Below are 16,137 nucleotides of genomic sequence, written 5' to 3' on the forward strand. Positions count from 1 at the left end.
AACTTGTGTTGTTATAGTGGAAAACTTCTTTAGGAGCAAAGCAGATGACTGTTACCAAAGTGTCAAAAGGCCACAAATGTGTTTCTGGGGAGTGTGAGATTGCTCAAAGCTTGGGAACAAAACTGGGTAAATAAAAGCAGGAAACAGTTCAGAGAGTGGGATAACATAAATTTAACTCAGGAGTAAAATGGGTTCTGCAATAGCTCGATAGTGGCTAAAAGTATGAGCCAGAAATGCTGGAAGGACACAAGGAAAACTCATGAAGACCTTTGCATTGCAGCCTAGTCCAGAAAAAGGCATGAAATGAAAAAGTTAGTGGAGGAAAACTGAAGCTCTGCAGCATATTTTAAAAAATTAATAGAAGGAAGCTAACAGGAGTGGGATGAAAGGAGATTTGCCATTGCCAGGCACCAGTTCCTAATGCCTAATGGACTGTGGCTTGCAGAGCTGCAGAAAGGGGTTATTTTTACTTTGTTGGTTTTGAGTGGAATTTCCTAAAGCTGGAGCAACTCAGAAGTAAAATCTCCTTTGAAAGCCAGCAGGAATTTTATTCCCAACTAATATCCTTGCTGTTTTTGAAAAAAATCTCACCCTAAGTGCCTGTAAGATATGCCACAAAGGAATATTGAATTAAATCGAAAGCACTAATTATTCACCAATTTACACGAGGACTGGGGGGGGATGTATGAAAATGAGTTCAGAATTTAGATAGATCAGATAAAAAGGAGTTGTATTAAATCACTCTATTTTTATCACCATCCCTTGCCACAGAAGAATGCTGAAGTCACCCAGCTGCTTCACCAACTCTTTTTAAGAAAGACCAAATGAATCCAAAGCACTTTGATGGCAACCCCAGACAACATTTTTTGGGTCTCTTCCAGTTGCCAATCACCCTCCTCCATGGTGGCTGTAGCTGGGAATTAAGCAGCCTTTAATGGGATGGCATTTTGGGTGGGAGCCTTCAGCCCCACGACAACTTTTGTGGCATTTCACAGCAGAAAAACCCAGCTATTTTTATCTCTTGTGGCATTTTAGGAAGGCAGAAAGAAACATTTCCACTTGCAGCACTTGTTTAGGAGGCACAGCACCAGTGGGCTCCTACCTGGTTTGATGCTGTTGAACTCCTTCTCTATGGTCTCCTCGGTGGTGGAGAGCATGAGATTCCTCACGTACAGGATCTTCACTGAGGACATGGTGTCCTCATCCACCTCCACCTCTGGCTCTGCCCAGTCCACAGCAATGGGGTGTCCCCACAGCTGGATCCTTCCTTTAAGGGAACAAGGCATGGTCAGTGCTGGGGGGGGGCTTTGCTTCCTCTTTCTCCTGCTCACACTCTATTTCATGGCAGAACAGGCCAAATTCTACAAACATGACCCAAAAAAGGCCTTCCTAGCTCTGCCTTTCCAAAGGCAGATGGTCACACTCAGAATGGCCTCCTGCAAGTACCTTTGGAGCCACCAGAACTGAGAGAAATGAAAATGTGGAATAATTCACTTTTAGCCTGCATTTCCTGGAGCGCTCCCTAAAGGGAAATATTTTAATGCACTCATAAAAATCCCTTTTGGCCAGCAAAGTTTCATTCCACCCAGACCAGAACAGGGATCCTGAAGTTCCAGTGGGATGGAATGAAACAGCAAAAGCAAGGATGTCTCTCTGTGTGCTGGAATTTATTTGGGTAAAGCTGCAGCAGAAGAAAGGGGGGACACAAAAAGTCCTGATGCATAAAACAGGTTGTGGGTGGTGTGGAGGATAAACCCAGGGGCTATGTGTACACTGGACTGAGCTGCTGAGGGGCAGGGAAGAAAAAAAGCAAATAATTCACATTGCTGAAAGCTGATGATGCAGTTGGGTTGGTGTCCTCACTCCTCGAGGCTCATCTCCAGATTCAAAGGTACCTGATGTGAGGCTTTCACAGAACTCCAGGGGAGTTTTCAGAAGTCCATATTTCCGTCTGTCTCCACGCATGTGTATCACCAAGGTTGCCACTTTAGATTTGCCACCAAATTTTGGTAAAGTCAGATTTATGGTTCTGTAGTGCTCACAGAAAATTCTATTGAATTTGAGGTGTTAAATTGGTCAATTTATTAAGAATTGCTATTGTTGATTAGATATTGCTATGAACAATAAACCATGATTAGATATTGTTATGAATAATAAACCATTTAGACCTAAATTGTTGAGCCAGTCTGAGCTGAGATTGGCAAGGGGTTTTATTCTGTTGGGACTCAACCCTTGGAATCCCTTCACTTTTTCCCTCCTCACCTTTTTGCCTCCCTGGTCTCCACATGAATCATTCTAATCTGATATTAATCAGAGCAATCTGATTGCTTTCTCTGATATTTCTTTAATTGCTTTAATCTGATATTTCTTGGTCTGCTTTATCTGTATAATAAGTAATAGAGTGACCTTTGCCATCAAACCCTGTCACAAATTGATATTAAACCTGTTTTTGCCCAGACTTTGCTGGTGATTCTTTGAGTGACCTAAACCACACATTTGCAGCTGAGGGGACAAAGAAAGTCCTGCAAAACACCTAAAAAGGCATTTCTGCTTGGACAGCCCATTTAAGAAGGGGTGGGAGCTGTGAAATGAGAGGGTGAGGATAGAATTTGGAGGCTTGTTGGAAGTGTAAATGATCCAAGTAAATGGGAAGGTGCTGTTCCCTTGGAATGCCTCAGGAATGAGCTGGGATTTGTGGAGTGAGGCTGTTCTGTGCCCCTTTCTGAATTGCTATTTTCATTTCAAGGGTGGAAATAATGAACTGGTTGACTTGCAGCAAGGAGCTGACCTTGGTGCCTCTTGCTGAAAATCAGTCTTTCTCCACCCTCTTGTTTAGCCAGAGACAGGAAAAAATTTAAATTTTTCAATGAAAATCCTTAATTTTTGAGCACTTTGCCTACAAAGCTCCCTCAAAAAAGCAACAAGGTTCACTTTAAAGGAAGCATCTGATAATGATATTCAATCTCACATCTGCTGGAGACACATTCAGCTCTGGCTTGAAACTTTTTTCCAGTTCCTGCCTTATGCCTGAGGCTTCAGAAGTCTCTGGCTCCTGCCCAGGCCTTTGGAATCCCCTAAATTGTTTACTGAGATGTCCCTAAACTGGAAACCCCTCATGCACTGCACATGTCTGCTCAGGGCTCTGAGTTCCTTCCATCTGTCTTGCTATCTTTGCTCAGGATTTCAAGTGCTCTGCCTGCCCCTGCCTTCTCTTTCCTCATAAAAACCATGGGAAAGTCGTGCTGGAGCACAGAATGTGCTCCCACCATCAGGGAGATGCTTAAACTGAAGAAGAGAATGCAGAATAAAAGGAAAAAAATTGTCAGAGTGAGACAAAAGCAAATTCAGTGCTCAAAATCATGCTCATTTTTTTACACAATAAGAAAAAAAAATTAATTGATTCAGGGTATTTAGTGTATAAAACAGGTGAAAGAAGGTGGTTCTGAACAAATCTCAAACCCCAAGGTTTGTAGGATGCTTTCAGCAGCCAGTGTGTTCAACAAAGCAGTGCAAGAGCATAAGAAAGCAAGAGAAAATTGGTGAAATCCCTGCAAATGTACTTAATGTTAAGTGACTTCTTCACCTAATACCTGCTAAACTTCTCTCTCCTTCACAATGGTTTTTGGCTGTCTCCCAGTGCTGAGTTTCATAGATGTTCTCTAAAGCAATTCCTCATTCCAAGTTTTTTTGCCAAAATATCAGTTTCCAGTCCATGCTCCAGCCTGAATCTGCTCTTGGATGATTTCCTGAGTGATTCTCCCTTTGAGAAATGGATTTGTAAGGAATTTTTCAAACTTGATAGAAAGTTTACACGGTTTTGTACATCTGTATGTAAACACTGAGATAAGGTGTGCTGACTCAGGAAGGTCATGGAATAGAGATTATATTGTTGAGAGATTGAACTAGAAACAAGGTTTAAAATATGCAGTAAGGTTTAAAATATGTAAAAAGACTAGATATTTTAGAGAATCAGAATTGTGAAAGATGTAGTAAGACTGTTTGGGGTAAAAATATAGGTGATTGGTGTTAGAAGTAATAGTAGTATTGTGTAGCAACCATTAATAGGTTGAAAAATTACCTATTTATTTACTACATAAAATTTCCTATTCACTACCTGCAATACCTATTATAAGGTATTGCAACTAGGAACTAGGTTAATTTCTGATGGAATGGTGTTAAGTTTTATATTTCTTATGTTTCACTTTTATGGAGACTAATAATGGAATGAAATCTTTTAAAACACCTCTCAGTAACCCCGTCTCTGTAAAAGCTGGAAAACCCAACACTCCCTGAGAGGCCACAGATGAGTCTCTATTTTATGTTCAACCCAAGACAAGCACAGGACCAAGCAGAGATGCATGGATACACACACAGCCAAATCCATCTGGCTGGATTTCCAACAAACCCAAGCTCCTGAAGGACAACCATGGATCACCAGCACTGCAGGAGCTGCAGTGAATCCCACATCCCATGGTGTGTTGGGAGACCTCCTGCTCTGGGTGTCTCTAGCAGAGAGAGCAGAAACCCCAGCCATGCCCACTTCCTTGGATTCCTGGGTCCCACAGAGACGTTGTCACCACACCCCTGAGGTGAAGCCATCCCTGCTGACCTGGGAGCAGCTTCCTCCTGGCCATGGCTGCTGCCCGGTGGCTCTCGTACTCCACAAAGGCAAAGCCCCTGTTTTTGGTTTTATCGGCCGCGCTGGGGTAGACGATGACGTCCACGACGCCGTCCGTGACCTTCTTCATCTCTGCCAGGATCTCCTCCCTCTTCTTGGTTTTGGGGATGCCCCCCACAAACAGGCGGCAGTTGTCCACGCTGGCACACACGCCCAGGAGCCTCCCATTCCTGGAACAAGGGAATTGCTTGGTCAGGAGTCAGGAGCCAAGAGAGGGGAAGGTTAAAGCAAAGCCCCTTTTCCATCCCCAAACTCAAGGCTAAGCACCAGGCTTGGGTGTCAGCTGTTCTTTGGGGTATTCCAGTGGCCTTGCTCAGTGCAAAAGCTGCCACTCTGCTAAATGTGACACCAAGTCAGGCAGCACAGCTGACATGAAGGATTTGAGGGAGAAACCACAGCCAAATTTTGCTTTTCCTTCTTGAGGTTCTCCCTCTTGGCGCCACAAGGCAACTGTACCCCCAACCCAGATCCTTGTGTTGTCACCAGTGGCTTGTAGCTTCCCATTCACCTCATGACTGAGGTTTTGGGGGAAGAAAATCCCTTGTCATGGAGAGACAGCATTTGAGGACTCACCAATGCCAACTTTTGTGCAGACCCCCCAAAAAAAAATTACTTCGTTCACCTCTTTGGGGTCAAAGTTTCTCTTATAGGCCTGGAGAAGTGCAAAACTTCTTTAGAGGAGTCCTTGGAACCAGGGAAGGAAGTGGAGGAGGTGCAGGTGGGTGAAGCCTGATCCTTAAGACCTTCCAACCTCTGCTACAAAGCCCATCTCCAAGACCTCCATGTGCCTTGATCTGCTCAAAGCAGTTCACAACCCATCCCTTTTTTTATTAAAAAATCTGTACAACTGCCAGAATGGTTTATCCCCAAAGGTTTTTAAGCAAAGGCATCAACTCATCCCACTCTGAACTGGCAAAAACCATTTAGTGAGGTTGAAATCCAACCAACACGTATTAATGGGCCATCTGCTGTTGATTTCTGGGTGTTTTGTTCACTCAAACATGAGGGCTTTTTCTGTTCCTTTCTATTAGGAAATGTCACTATTTTGCCAGTTGGGTTTCCATCCTATTTCACCATTTTTTGCAATTGCTCCATCTACCAAAACATATCTGCACAACCTGTCACGAGGGAGACTGTGAATAGAATAAGTCAACAACAAACAACCTGAGGGGAACATAATAAACAGCACTGGTTAGGGGAAAGTTAATTAGATCCAAAGCAGAACATTTTCTCCCCCAATGTTCTGATAGATTTTGTTGTTGTTGGGTTTCTTTTTTTTTTTTTTTTTTAATTGTGAACAAGAAATTTCCTGTGGAAGATGTTGGTTTTAATGAGCAGTGACTGCACAGGGAGACAGGAGGAGATTTCCCCTCAAAACACAGGGATCTAAATAACTTTACTCTGGACTGCCAGGGAAAATATCCCTTACGTGCCAAAATAGACTGATGCATATAATTTAAAGATTCTTTGAAGGTGTTTTTGCCCTGCTTACCTGATTTCATAATTATTGAGTGTCTTTATTGCATTCTTGGCCTCCTGTTTATTGGAGAAGGTCACAAAGGCATAGCCCCTGTTGTTGCCATTGAAGTCCATCATCATCCTCATCTCATAGATTTTGCCAATCTGCCAAGTGAGAGAGATTTATCAGCAAGGTGGGAGTGGTTAGAGAAGGCTGGAATTTTAAAGACTGGAATTTTAAAGGGACACCTTCCATGGACCAGACTGCTCCAAGTCCTGCCCAGCCTGGCCTTGGAATCAGCTCAGTTCAGCCCTGAAATGCAGCTCTGACCACCAGCAACTGATCAGCTGCCACCAAGCCTCACCTTTTCACAGAGGGGGATAAGTTCATCCTCAAAGAGGTCTCGGGGCAGTTTCCCAATGAAGATCTCACAGCCCCTCTCTGGTGGAGGGCCATCCCAGCCCGGTGGTGGTCCCCCATATTTCCTCTGCCCGTTTTCCTGCCGTGGGGGAGAAGAAAAGAAAGGTTCAGCTATCAACTTTTAAACATGGATCAAACCAACCCTGTCTCTGGGAATGACCCTTGGGGCAGACACCCTCCTTCCCTTCAGCTCCTGGTGGATTCAGCAGGGATAACACTTGTCCTGCTGCCAAGGCTGGGATACTTCAGAAGTCCAAGAGCAGACAGTCAGTAACTCCCTGGAAAATGGAAATCCCCCTGCCTCTGGCAGGGGAATCTCTGTGGGCTGTGTGTTAGTTGTGGGCTGGGCAATGGAGCACTTGCAAAATTTATAACTTGTCTGGATTTTCATCCAGTCTGAGGATGACACCTGCCCACTCAGGAGGTCCTTCTGGCAGAGAACAAATCTTGGCCCCAAAAAATATTCAAAGATGTGAAGGCCAGTCAGTATTTCCTTTTTCTCTCTTTTTGCTAGATGAGTGTGCCTCTGTTCTCCTCCCCTATTTTTAACCAACCTTCCTTCCTTCCTTCCTTCCTTCCTTCCTTCCTTCCTTCCTTCCTTCCTCCTTCCTTCCTTCCTCCTTCCTTCCTTCCTTCCTTCCTTCCTTCCTTCCTTCCTTCCTTCCTTCCTTCCTTCCTTCCTTCCTTCCTTTCCTTCCTTCCTTCCTTCCTTCCTTCCTTCCCTTCCTTCCTTCCTTCCTCCTTCCTTCCTTCCTTCCTTCCTCCTTCCTTCCTTCCTTCCCTTCCTTCCCTTCCTTCCCTTCCTTCCCTTCCTTCCCTTCCTTCCTTCCCTTCCTTCCTTCCTTCCTTCCTTCCTTCCCTTCCTTCCCTTCCTTCCCTTCCTTCCCTTCCTGTCCTTCCTGCCCTTCCTTCCCTTCCTTCCTCCTTCCCTTCCCTTCCTTCCCTCTCCCTACAGTGATTCCCTACTCCCAGAGGAGCTGGGGCTCCAGGAATTTTTCCATTTTTGGCTCCCTGACCATTTCTTTAGTCACTTCCCATTCTGGGATTATTCCAGGAAAGCAAATGCCTTGTACAGCTGATTTAAGAGGAACTTAAACAAACAGAGTTTCTTACAAGAAAACAGGAATATACCACAAACCCTTTCAGTTTTCTCAAGCCTAGAACAGGCCTTGAATTATCCACTCTCATTCCTGTTTTTCCAATGTTTTCAGCAGTGATGGAGTCCTGGGGACATTTGGTTTTATGTCTGAGCTGGTGTGTGAGGGGGCACAGCAAGAAATAAACCCTTCCCTAAATTTGCAGTGGCTTTGTTTGTGGCTGGAAGGCAGCAGCTCAACGAACCCTTCTTGACAAGGTGCCTGGAGGGAAAGTGGACATCAGCCACTTCCCAAAAATGAATGACCCAGGTGTGCACTGAGGAAGAAGATGTTTGGCTGCATCCACAGACAGGCTGGAAGAAAAATCCCTAAGGTACAGGGAAATTAAGAGAAAGGTGTGGGGGAAGAGAAAAAGATAAAATAGCAAGGTTGGAATGGAAAAGGAAAGGAGAGAGAAGATGTTGAAGTGCGGGGGGGATTGGGAGCTGAAATCTGTGCTTTAGGAAATCTGAGCTTTGCTAGATTGACAGTAGGGAAAACTGAACCCCAGGATAATTCCAAGGCCAGGGTGGACAGGGCTTGGATTAACTGGGCCAGTGGGAGGTGTCCCTGCCCATGGCACGGGGCTGGAACGAGATGGGCTTTAAGGAACCCCCGACCCCTGTGCTTCTAAGAAAGCCACAGTGAGTCCAAGACATACAGAAGTCCCTTATGGGTCAGGTACAGCAGAAAGGGCACCAAACACAGCTGCTGGCCTGGTCCTGGAATGTGCTTTTCCCCAGGAATCTCAGGTTGTGCCTGGGGCTGTTGTGCCCTCTAGTGCCATGCAGAACAAGGCAAGGTTCACAGCCTCCACTTGCCTAAAATCCAGTGTTTCCAGTTCCTTCTTCCAGGATGCAAGGGCTGGTCATGGCAGTGCCCAGTGCTTTCCAAGGCTGAGCTTGGTCATGGTAGCCAAGAAAGGCTTTCTCAGGTGGGTTTGAAGGCTGTGCCCAGGCTCCACCTGCCCTAACCATGGGAGGTTTGGATCTTGGAGACCTTGGAGCCTAAACTGGGAGCAAACCTTGGAGCAGGTGAGGCACCTGCCTCCCATGTACCTGTGCAAGGATCTGCACAAAAGGTGACGTGCTGGACTTCCCACCTTATCCCTCTTCTAAAACTTTGCTCTGTGGGTTTTCTTTGGTTTTGAGACACCAATCCTGACCTTTCCCAACATTTAGAAGCGCTCAGGCTTGTCCTACCCCCACCTTTATTGTAATTCCCATCAAGCAAGTAATTCCTTGAGGAATACCACCCTGCTCTGTGAAAGACAACGCAGTGATGATCAGCACGGATGTGAGAGAGAAACAGAGCGAAAAGGAGCAAGCAAGGAGTGATTCAGGAGCATGGATTGGCTGCTCACGCCCCCAGTGAAGCTTCAGGATGAAGCACAAAAGGATGGGACCGTGGATTCCTACCTGGATCAAATTATATCCCGTTCGCTGAATTAACGCACGCAGGGCGGCTTCTTTCTGTGTGCCGGTCAATCCATCCCCGGATTTGTGATTTGATTCCATTTGGGAGTGATTATCAGCAAAAAATCAGGTTAATTAGGGGTGCTCACTGCAATCAAATTTAAGATAAATTAAATCAATTAATGCGGCTGGGAGGAGAAAGTCCACCCTCCTGAGAAAGTTTACAGGGTCGCTCTCCCTAAATCAGTTATTTCAGAGATAAAACCAAAACAGAACAGCAGAGACCATGGAAAAAGCAGAAATGTCCCCCTTGCTGAATGGAAATAAATAGCATTGAAACCCACAGCCAGGTCCTGGGGAGATGCAGAGGGAATTTGTAGCCTTTTGGTGGTGTCTCAGGCGGAAGAAATATGTAAGTGCCTAATCCTGCACTGAGTGCACAACAATGAGTCCTTCAGGCCTCGTGTGGTGCTGACACTGGGAAGGCAACCTTGGACCAGCCACGTCCAGAACTCCATGAGAAACAGGACCTGGCCCCAGATTTGGCCTATTCTTATTTTTGAAAATAACAGGAGACCTTCAGATCTTAGCTCAGCTCAGGGCTGGAGCAACCTTGGGTTCAGGCATTTTGATTCAGAGCTGCAGTTTTAGGTCATGGCTGATTCAAGATTTTTTGGTTTGGGCTGAAAATTTCATAAAACTGAAATCTGAATCTGACTTGGGCTACACCCTGGGAAAGGGACATTTACAACATGGATTCACTCCTGATGATTCCCTGTTTTTCCTGAATGCTGAGCTTTGAGCTTGTCCAAAATCCATTTATGTGCTCCAGGCATAAAAGCAGGGTCTGTAGGTGCAAGGCTGAGCTTGAACCCTCAGGCTGTCACTGAGCAGCAGCCAGAACAAACTCAGTTCCCTCCTCAGGTCTAGAGCTGGACCCCAGCCACAGCTGGGGGCCAGTGGCACCAAGGACTCCATGCAGGAAAATGCTAAATTGTGTCATCCAGCATGGTTGTTATTGCCTAAAATTGCATTTTATCCTAGAAAGGTGGAGGCAAGGAAAGGTGGTGCCTGCCAGGCTTGCCTGGAGAGCAAACAGGGCCAAAAGGGGCTGGGAGGGGTGGACTGGGGGTGAGGGGGCAGAAGGGAAATCCAGAGCAGCAGAAATGTGGAAGGAAGGTGGATTGTTGTGCTGCACCCTGAGCTACTGCCACATTTTCAGAAGGAGACCCTAAACAATCCCCCTGCCAGTCCCAGGTCTTTGGGATGAAACCCTAAATCCCCCTGCTGGTGTCAGATTTTCAGGAGGAGACCCTAAATCCCCCTGCAGTCCCTTGGTGCACATAAGGTGTGCGCTGCATGTAAAGAAATGCAGGTAAAGAAGTGCAATCTGTGTAGTTACAGCTGATTTTCTGAGCATTTCATGGTTCTGCAGAAGTGACAGAAAAAGCCTTTTCCACCCAGCTTTTAACACCAACCTCTTTTTTATCAGCTGTCTCTGTGGTTCACTGAGGGAGGAGCCAGTGTTTAGGGCAGCCCAATTTGGTTTTGGCCATTACCTGCCCTGTGCTCCTATGCCTTTGTGCCCTGGAAGTCTTCAACAGCTGCTTTCAATTTAAAGTGGATTATTCCCAGCACCAAAAATGGGTCACAAGCCCAGGAATTTGGAGGATCTCAGTCTCCTGTCACTTTGGCTCTACCACACTGAGATCCAGAGACTGTGACTGCAACCCTTGCAAACAGAGGCACCTCTGTAATGCCAGATTTTGGAGCTATTCAATGCAGAGGTTGGTGAGGCTCTTCTGATTTTATTTTATTTTAATTTTTCCCATGCTCCCAGGTTCTCCAGTGTTTTGATTACCAAAGTGCAGAGGCTGGGACATGCATTATCCAATGCAACAGCTCTCTCTCATGTCTCTAATTCCCAAATGAGTGTTTTCTGCAGCAGCTGGAGCCCAGTTACTGGTTTGTTTTGCCCTTCTGAGGGCAGCAACAGAACCCTGCTGATGTTTGTGGTGTCTGTGCCTGCTGCCTCCTCCGGAGCTGGCGTTCAGCAGGCACGGGGCAGGATTAGCACACTGCTGTGCAAAAACCACTTGGAGCCTTTCCCAGGCTGCTGCAGAAAGAGAAAGTGAGCATTCAAAAAAAAACCCAGTTAAAATCCAGATTGGTTTTGCACCCTCCCCTGCCTGGGCAGAGACACCCCATATCCATCCTATAGGGGAAAGCTCTGTCCCACTGCAAATCTGGCCCCTTTTATTCTGCTTTTGGAGCATCCTGGCTTCATCGGGGAATTGAGGGATCAAATTGCAGCTCCCCATGGGTCTCTCTCAGCCCTGGGAGCTGGCCTTGAGCGCTGCCAGGCTGGATGCCGGCAGGGCTGCTGCTCTGGATGCGCTTGCACGTGGATCCTTTAAGGACACGCATCTTCTCTTGCAGGGAGGAGGGATTTCCAGGAAGGTCTCTCTCCCCCCGGGAATGATTTCACGCTGAGCAGTGTGCACCAGCCTCAGGGCTGGCGGGTGGATGGGAGCAGAGCATCTCCCTGGCTGATGCCTTTCCAGCAGCAGCAATATCCCTCTCTGCCTTCTGCCTTATTAGATAAGACAGCCGAGCTCTTCTGGGCTCTTCTCGTAAGGCATCCTGCAAAGATTTCAGCTCTAGACCAGCATGTCTAGACACTGGTGCACTCCAGGATGTGCTGAAGCAATCCACTTGGAATCAGGGAGCAAGAGCATTCAAGGTTGCAATGGAACTATTAACCACAGCCTGCTGCAAAACCCGGGCTCTGGGGGGTTCCTAACAAAGATCTGGCTTTAATCTGTGCCTGGTGCTTCCACACGTTCCTGCCTTTGGAGAAAGCCCCAAGGAAACAACCCTGCCCCATGGAAGAGGAGGAGGATGCCCATCCTCAGGCATGACCTGACTCACCTGGAGCTGTGGAGCTGGTCCTGCTGGAAGTGGGGTCCAGCTGGAGACCCCCACCCCAGGAGCCCCTGCAAGCCCCCACTCCTGATTCCTTTGGGATCTGCAAGCCCCCACCCCTGATCCCAAAGGAGGCCAAGACTGCACTACACACTCAGGGCTGGACACAGTGTGGACACCCCGGTATGGTTTGGTAGCCCCACTCTGAGCAGCCAGTTCACACCTACTAATTACAGCCCGACGTCACTCAGAGGTAATTGATAAGCTAAAGAGCTTTCAGACATCAGTGAGGTTTCTCAGGAATGGAAACAGCAAACCCTTCTTTTCTTTGAGGTGTAAATCCCAACCCAACAAATCCCGAGCCCAGGAAAACAGGCTTTCCACTCTGCAGTTTTCCAAGCACTTCTTCTCTCCCTCCTTCCTTCCTGCCTCCCTTGAATTAAACATCTAAACTCGCTTTTGGACAGGGCACTTTTTCCACCTCTGCCACCCAAGGGTCCATCTCATGGAACCACAGAATCATTTGAGTTGGAAAAGCCCTCTCAGACCATCGAGTCCAACCATGAACCCACCACCAAACCACATCCCCAGGTGCCACATCCATGTTTCCATCCATCAGTGCATCCAGATGATTGCCAGGATACAAATCACAGGGGGATGTTTTATTTCTGAAACTTGTGGAATTCCAGCCCTTTCCCTTTGATGCAGGCACCAGCTCCAGTCCTTGCAGCACTGCCAGTGTGCTGGGATATTTTTTTTTTTACTTTAAGGGAGGAGAATTCCTGTCACCCAGAGGAAACATGATTACTTTCTCTCCTTCTTTGTTCCCTGAGCCAGGAATCAATTAGCAAATCCACCCTCACTGGGGAAAACCCCCCTTCTGTGGCTGCTGATGGAAAATGTGAATGACTGCAGCAAATTCAGGCAGTGCTTTCAGCTCTGCTTTAAAAATCAATCCAGCCACACTTAATAGAAATAATAGTCCTGGAATTCAACCAGTTTTGGGGATTTGCCCTTAAAATGGATTATCATTAACAACGGCCACCACGTGAGAAAGAAAAGGGGAAAAAAAAAGGAGAATGGGAAGTAGCATTTTGTTCAGAAGTTTAAATTGAAATTAACACCTTTGGAAGTGCAAACTATCCATATTTCCTCTTTCATCCTCATTTGTGATGAAATTTTTACTATAACACCACCTTATCATGGTCACAGCATCAAGAAAAGGAAGGTCCTGCTTTTACCTTCTATCAGAGTAGCACTGGGTCTGGTTTTCCTCTCTCCAATCTCATTTATTTTAGGTTTCTGCTGAAACTCTGAAGTGCCAAGGCAAGAAAAGGTCCTTTTATACCTTGCAAGCCCCATCAACAAGAAACAAACCTGTTATGACACCACCTCTCCATGACTACTTCTACACGTGGCTCCCCCACACCTACTACAACCCATCCTCTGGCTTTGCTCCATCCATCCAGGAGCAAGATGAATCCAGAAGCTTTTACCCCCAAAATTGTGGAAAATTTTGCTTCACTCTTGGGTTATTTGGAAAAGGAGGAGTCTCTTTCCTCAGCCAAAGGATGTGTCCCATGCTAGGATTTTTGCTGAGGGGGTATGTGAGGGCAGAGCCTGCCGCTGTGCAGCCTTTTTGGGGAAAGCTGGTTCCTGGTTCCACAGAGGAGATGACAAGCCCATGTTTATCCCACAGGATGAATACAGACCTGACTGTGCTGAGCCACTTGGACACATCTAAATAAGGCCCTTTTGTTTGGTATCCCCTCAGTGCAACTGCTCCTCTTTCCTCTTTGGAAAGACTGGACAATGATATTCACCCTTTGCCCTAATAACCCAAATAGGTCACTAGAGAAACTGTTTTTCCTCTGGGTTATCAACATTTTGGGGATTTTTTTCCCTCCCTCCAGGCTCCAAGCAATAAATACTCCGTTCTATCCATCCATAGACACCAAGCCTGCTTCATTTTGTTCCCCAAAATGGGAAGCCTTGTGAGCTGCCCCAGCTCCCTGCTGGGGTGACACTCTGGGGGACGGAGTCCGATTGAGCAACGCGGCACGAGGCTTTCGTCCCTTGGCTTCCCAGGGTGGGGGGTTGTTTTCCAGCTCTGGTGGCTCCACTCAGAGTGGGAACTCACAGACATTTGCAGGAAAACAGGGTAAATTTGGAGCTGCATGAAGGTGTTGCAGCACATGAGCCTGGAGGAAATATTTCATGCCTAATCCAGCAGATCTTTTGCTTGGGAATCAGTTTCTCCCTTTGGAATTCTGTTCCTCTTGGGCACAGCTTTTGCAGCTCTGTCTCCAAATGCACACAAAATGCTCCCAAAAAGCCACTCAGTGATGCTGAGTCCAGCCTCCTGCCCTAGTGTTTATTTGCATCCCCACTCTGAAACCATCCTTCCTTCCCTGCCCGCTCCCACCCAAATCCTGTCCCAGTGAGGGAAAGAGCTTGGGAGGAGCATTCTGTGCTGGGCAGAAACTCTCCCTGCTAGCTGGAAGGGATTAGGGAAAACTGAGGGGGTTTTGGGAGCAGCAATTGCCTTGGCTAGGGAGACTGATCTCTGGCAAAGAGAAGGAGGGACACCAAGTTGGCTGGAAAGATCTCTAATGATTAAGCCTCAGAAAGTTGTGCTTTAACAAATGCAGAGCGAATTATGGCAGGGAAAATCCCTCCTCCCCGTCCACCTCGCTTTCCAGGCACGGAGGAAAAGCACAAAACTCCCTCTTTCCACAGCTTTGCCAGGTAAAAACCACACTGAGCCCTCCTAGGAGCCCCTCTGTGCCCACCCTGCTCATCCCAAACTCAACTCCAGTGCTGTGGGGCTGCATGGGGCCAGCCAGGGGGTCCCGGCCCCCCAGCCCAGCCCTGCTCCGGGCTGTGAGTCCGATGCTGGGCACTGCTGGGCTGGGAGCTACCGATGGAGCTGCTCCTTCCCCAGCCCACCAGCAGCCCCCATTTGCACCCCCAGACCCTCCCACACCCCCAAACCTCTGATCATGTTCCTACCTGAGCGATTTTGGAGGTGGCCCCCCGGGAAAGAGGTCTCCTTGCTGGTGGGGAGTTTGCGACGTGTCACTGCGGTTATTCCCTAATCATCATATCAAACTCCAAAGGTTCAGCAGCCCCGGGGCTGCTTTACAGTCCCATGGGTTAAACGTTAACCTGCCCTATCTGCCAGCAGGCCTTTGACCAGATAGCTGCCTCAGACAGCACCCACCAGGCCCAGCTTTCCCCAAATAAATGCAGGGCACCCCAGGCAGATCCCAGTTTAAGGGCTGGGGTCATGCTGATGCCGGTTTGCTCCGTGCTGGGACCTTCCCCACCTGATCCATCCCCAGCCTTGTGACATTCTTGGGCTTTACAGGAGGTTTGGCTTTGCTGGAGGATGATGGCAGGAGTGAGAAATCCTTTTTGGTGGAGAAATTCCTCTTGGTGGCCTAAGCAAAGCTGTGGGCTTGCAGAAATGGCTGCAAAAATGTTATCCAAGCAAAGATTCAGAGTGAGGAAAGTCAGTGCAGGTTTTGGGGAGGCTTTGTTGCACCCAGAAAAAACCCAGAATACATCCAGAATCTGGGAATAAATCCAGAAGCCAGGAATCTCTGCAAGGAGTGGCTTCCAACCTCTGAGCATCCCAATACTATATTTGACCTGAGGCTGTAGAAAAAGCTTCCAAAATTAATTCATAATTAAGATTACAAGTATATAATTTAAATAAGAGTGTATAATATCACAAAGTAAAAAACTTACATTTTTAGAATATAACAAATATATATAAAACAAAATAAAAGTTTTAAAACAATACTAATTCTTCTTCTTCACCTTCTTCTTCATAAGTTTAAGCAATATTATATATTTAGTTAAATATTATATATTAGTTAAATACCATATATTTAGTTAAAAGACTCCACATTACATACTTCAAATAATTAAGTATTAAGGTAAAAATAAAAATAATTTAATTTCTTAGTTAGTTTAACTTTAAAAATCCCTATAAAAATAGCAAACAATTTTATACCTCATTATAAAATACTGCACAACTCACACCTTGTATAAACTATATATATAACCTTATATAAACAATATAAACACACCTTATAT

General features: G+C 46.5%; 1 protein-coding gene across 3 annotated transcripts in view; it reads right to left on the reverse strand.

Moving 5' to 3' along the window:
* Positions 1-15,151, reverse strand: part of A1CF (APOBEC1 complementation factor) — a 28,790-nt gene extending 13,639 nt beyond the window's left edge. For 2 of the 3 annotated variants that reach the window (XM_009087573.4, XM_009087572.4), the window contains exons 1-6: positions 15,046-15,151; positions 9,112-9,256; positions 6,502-6,636; positions 6,171-6,301; positions 4,610-4,848; positions 1,103-1,267 (exon numbers count right to left, since the gene is read on the reverse strand). In XM_009087573.4, the coding sequence (XP_009085821.1) occupies positions 1,103-1,267; positions 4,610-4,848; positions 6,171-6,301; positions 6,502-6,636; positions 9,112-9,210 (769 nt within the window). In that variant the 5' untranslated portion in view covers positions 9,211-9,256; positions 15,046-15,151. The remainder of the gene's footprint in view (positions 1-1,102; positions 1,268-4,609; positions 4,849-6,170; positions 6,302-6,501; positions 6,637-9,111; positions 9,257-15,045) is intronic. The other variant, XM_018911118.3, reaches the window with a different exon arrangement.
* Between the last annotated feature and the right edge of the window lie 986 nt (positions 15,152-16,137).

The sequence above is a fragment of the Serinus canaria genome, chromosome 6, assembly GCF_022539315.1.
Source record: "Serinus canaria isolate serCan28SL12 chromosome 6, serCan2020, whole genome shotgun sequence".
Taxonomy (NCBI): domain Eukaryota; kingdom Metazoa; phylum Chordata; class Aves; order Passeriformes; family Fringillidae; genus Serinus; species Serinus canaria.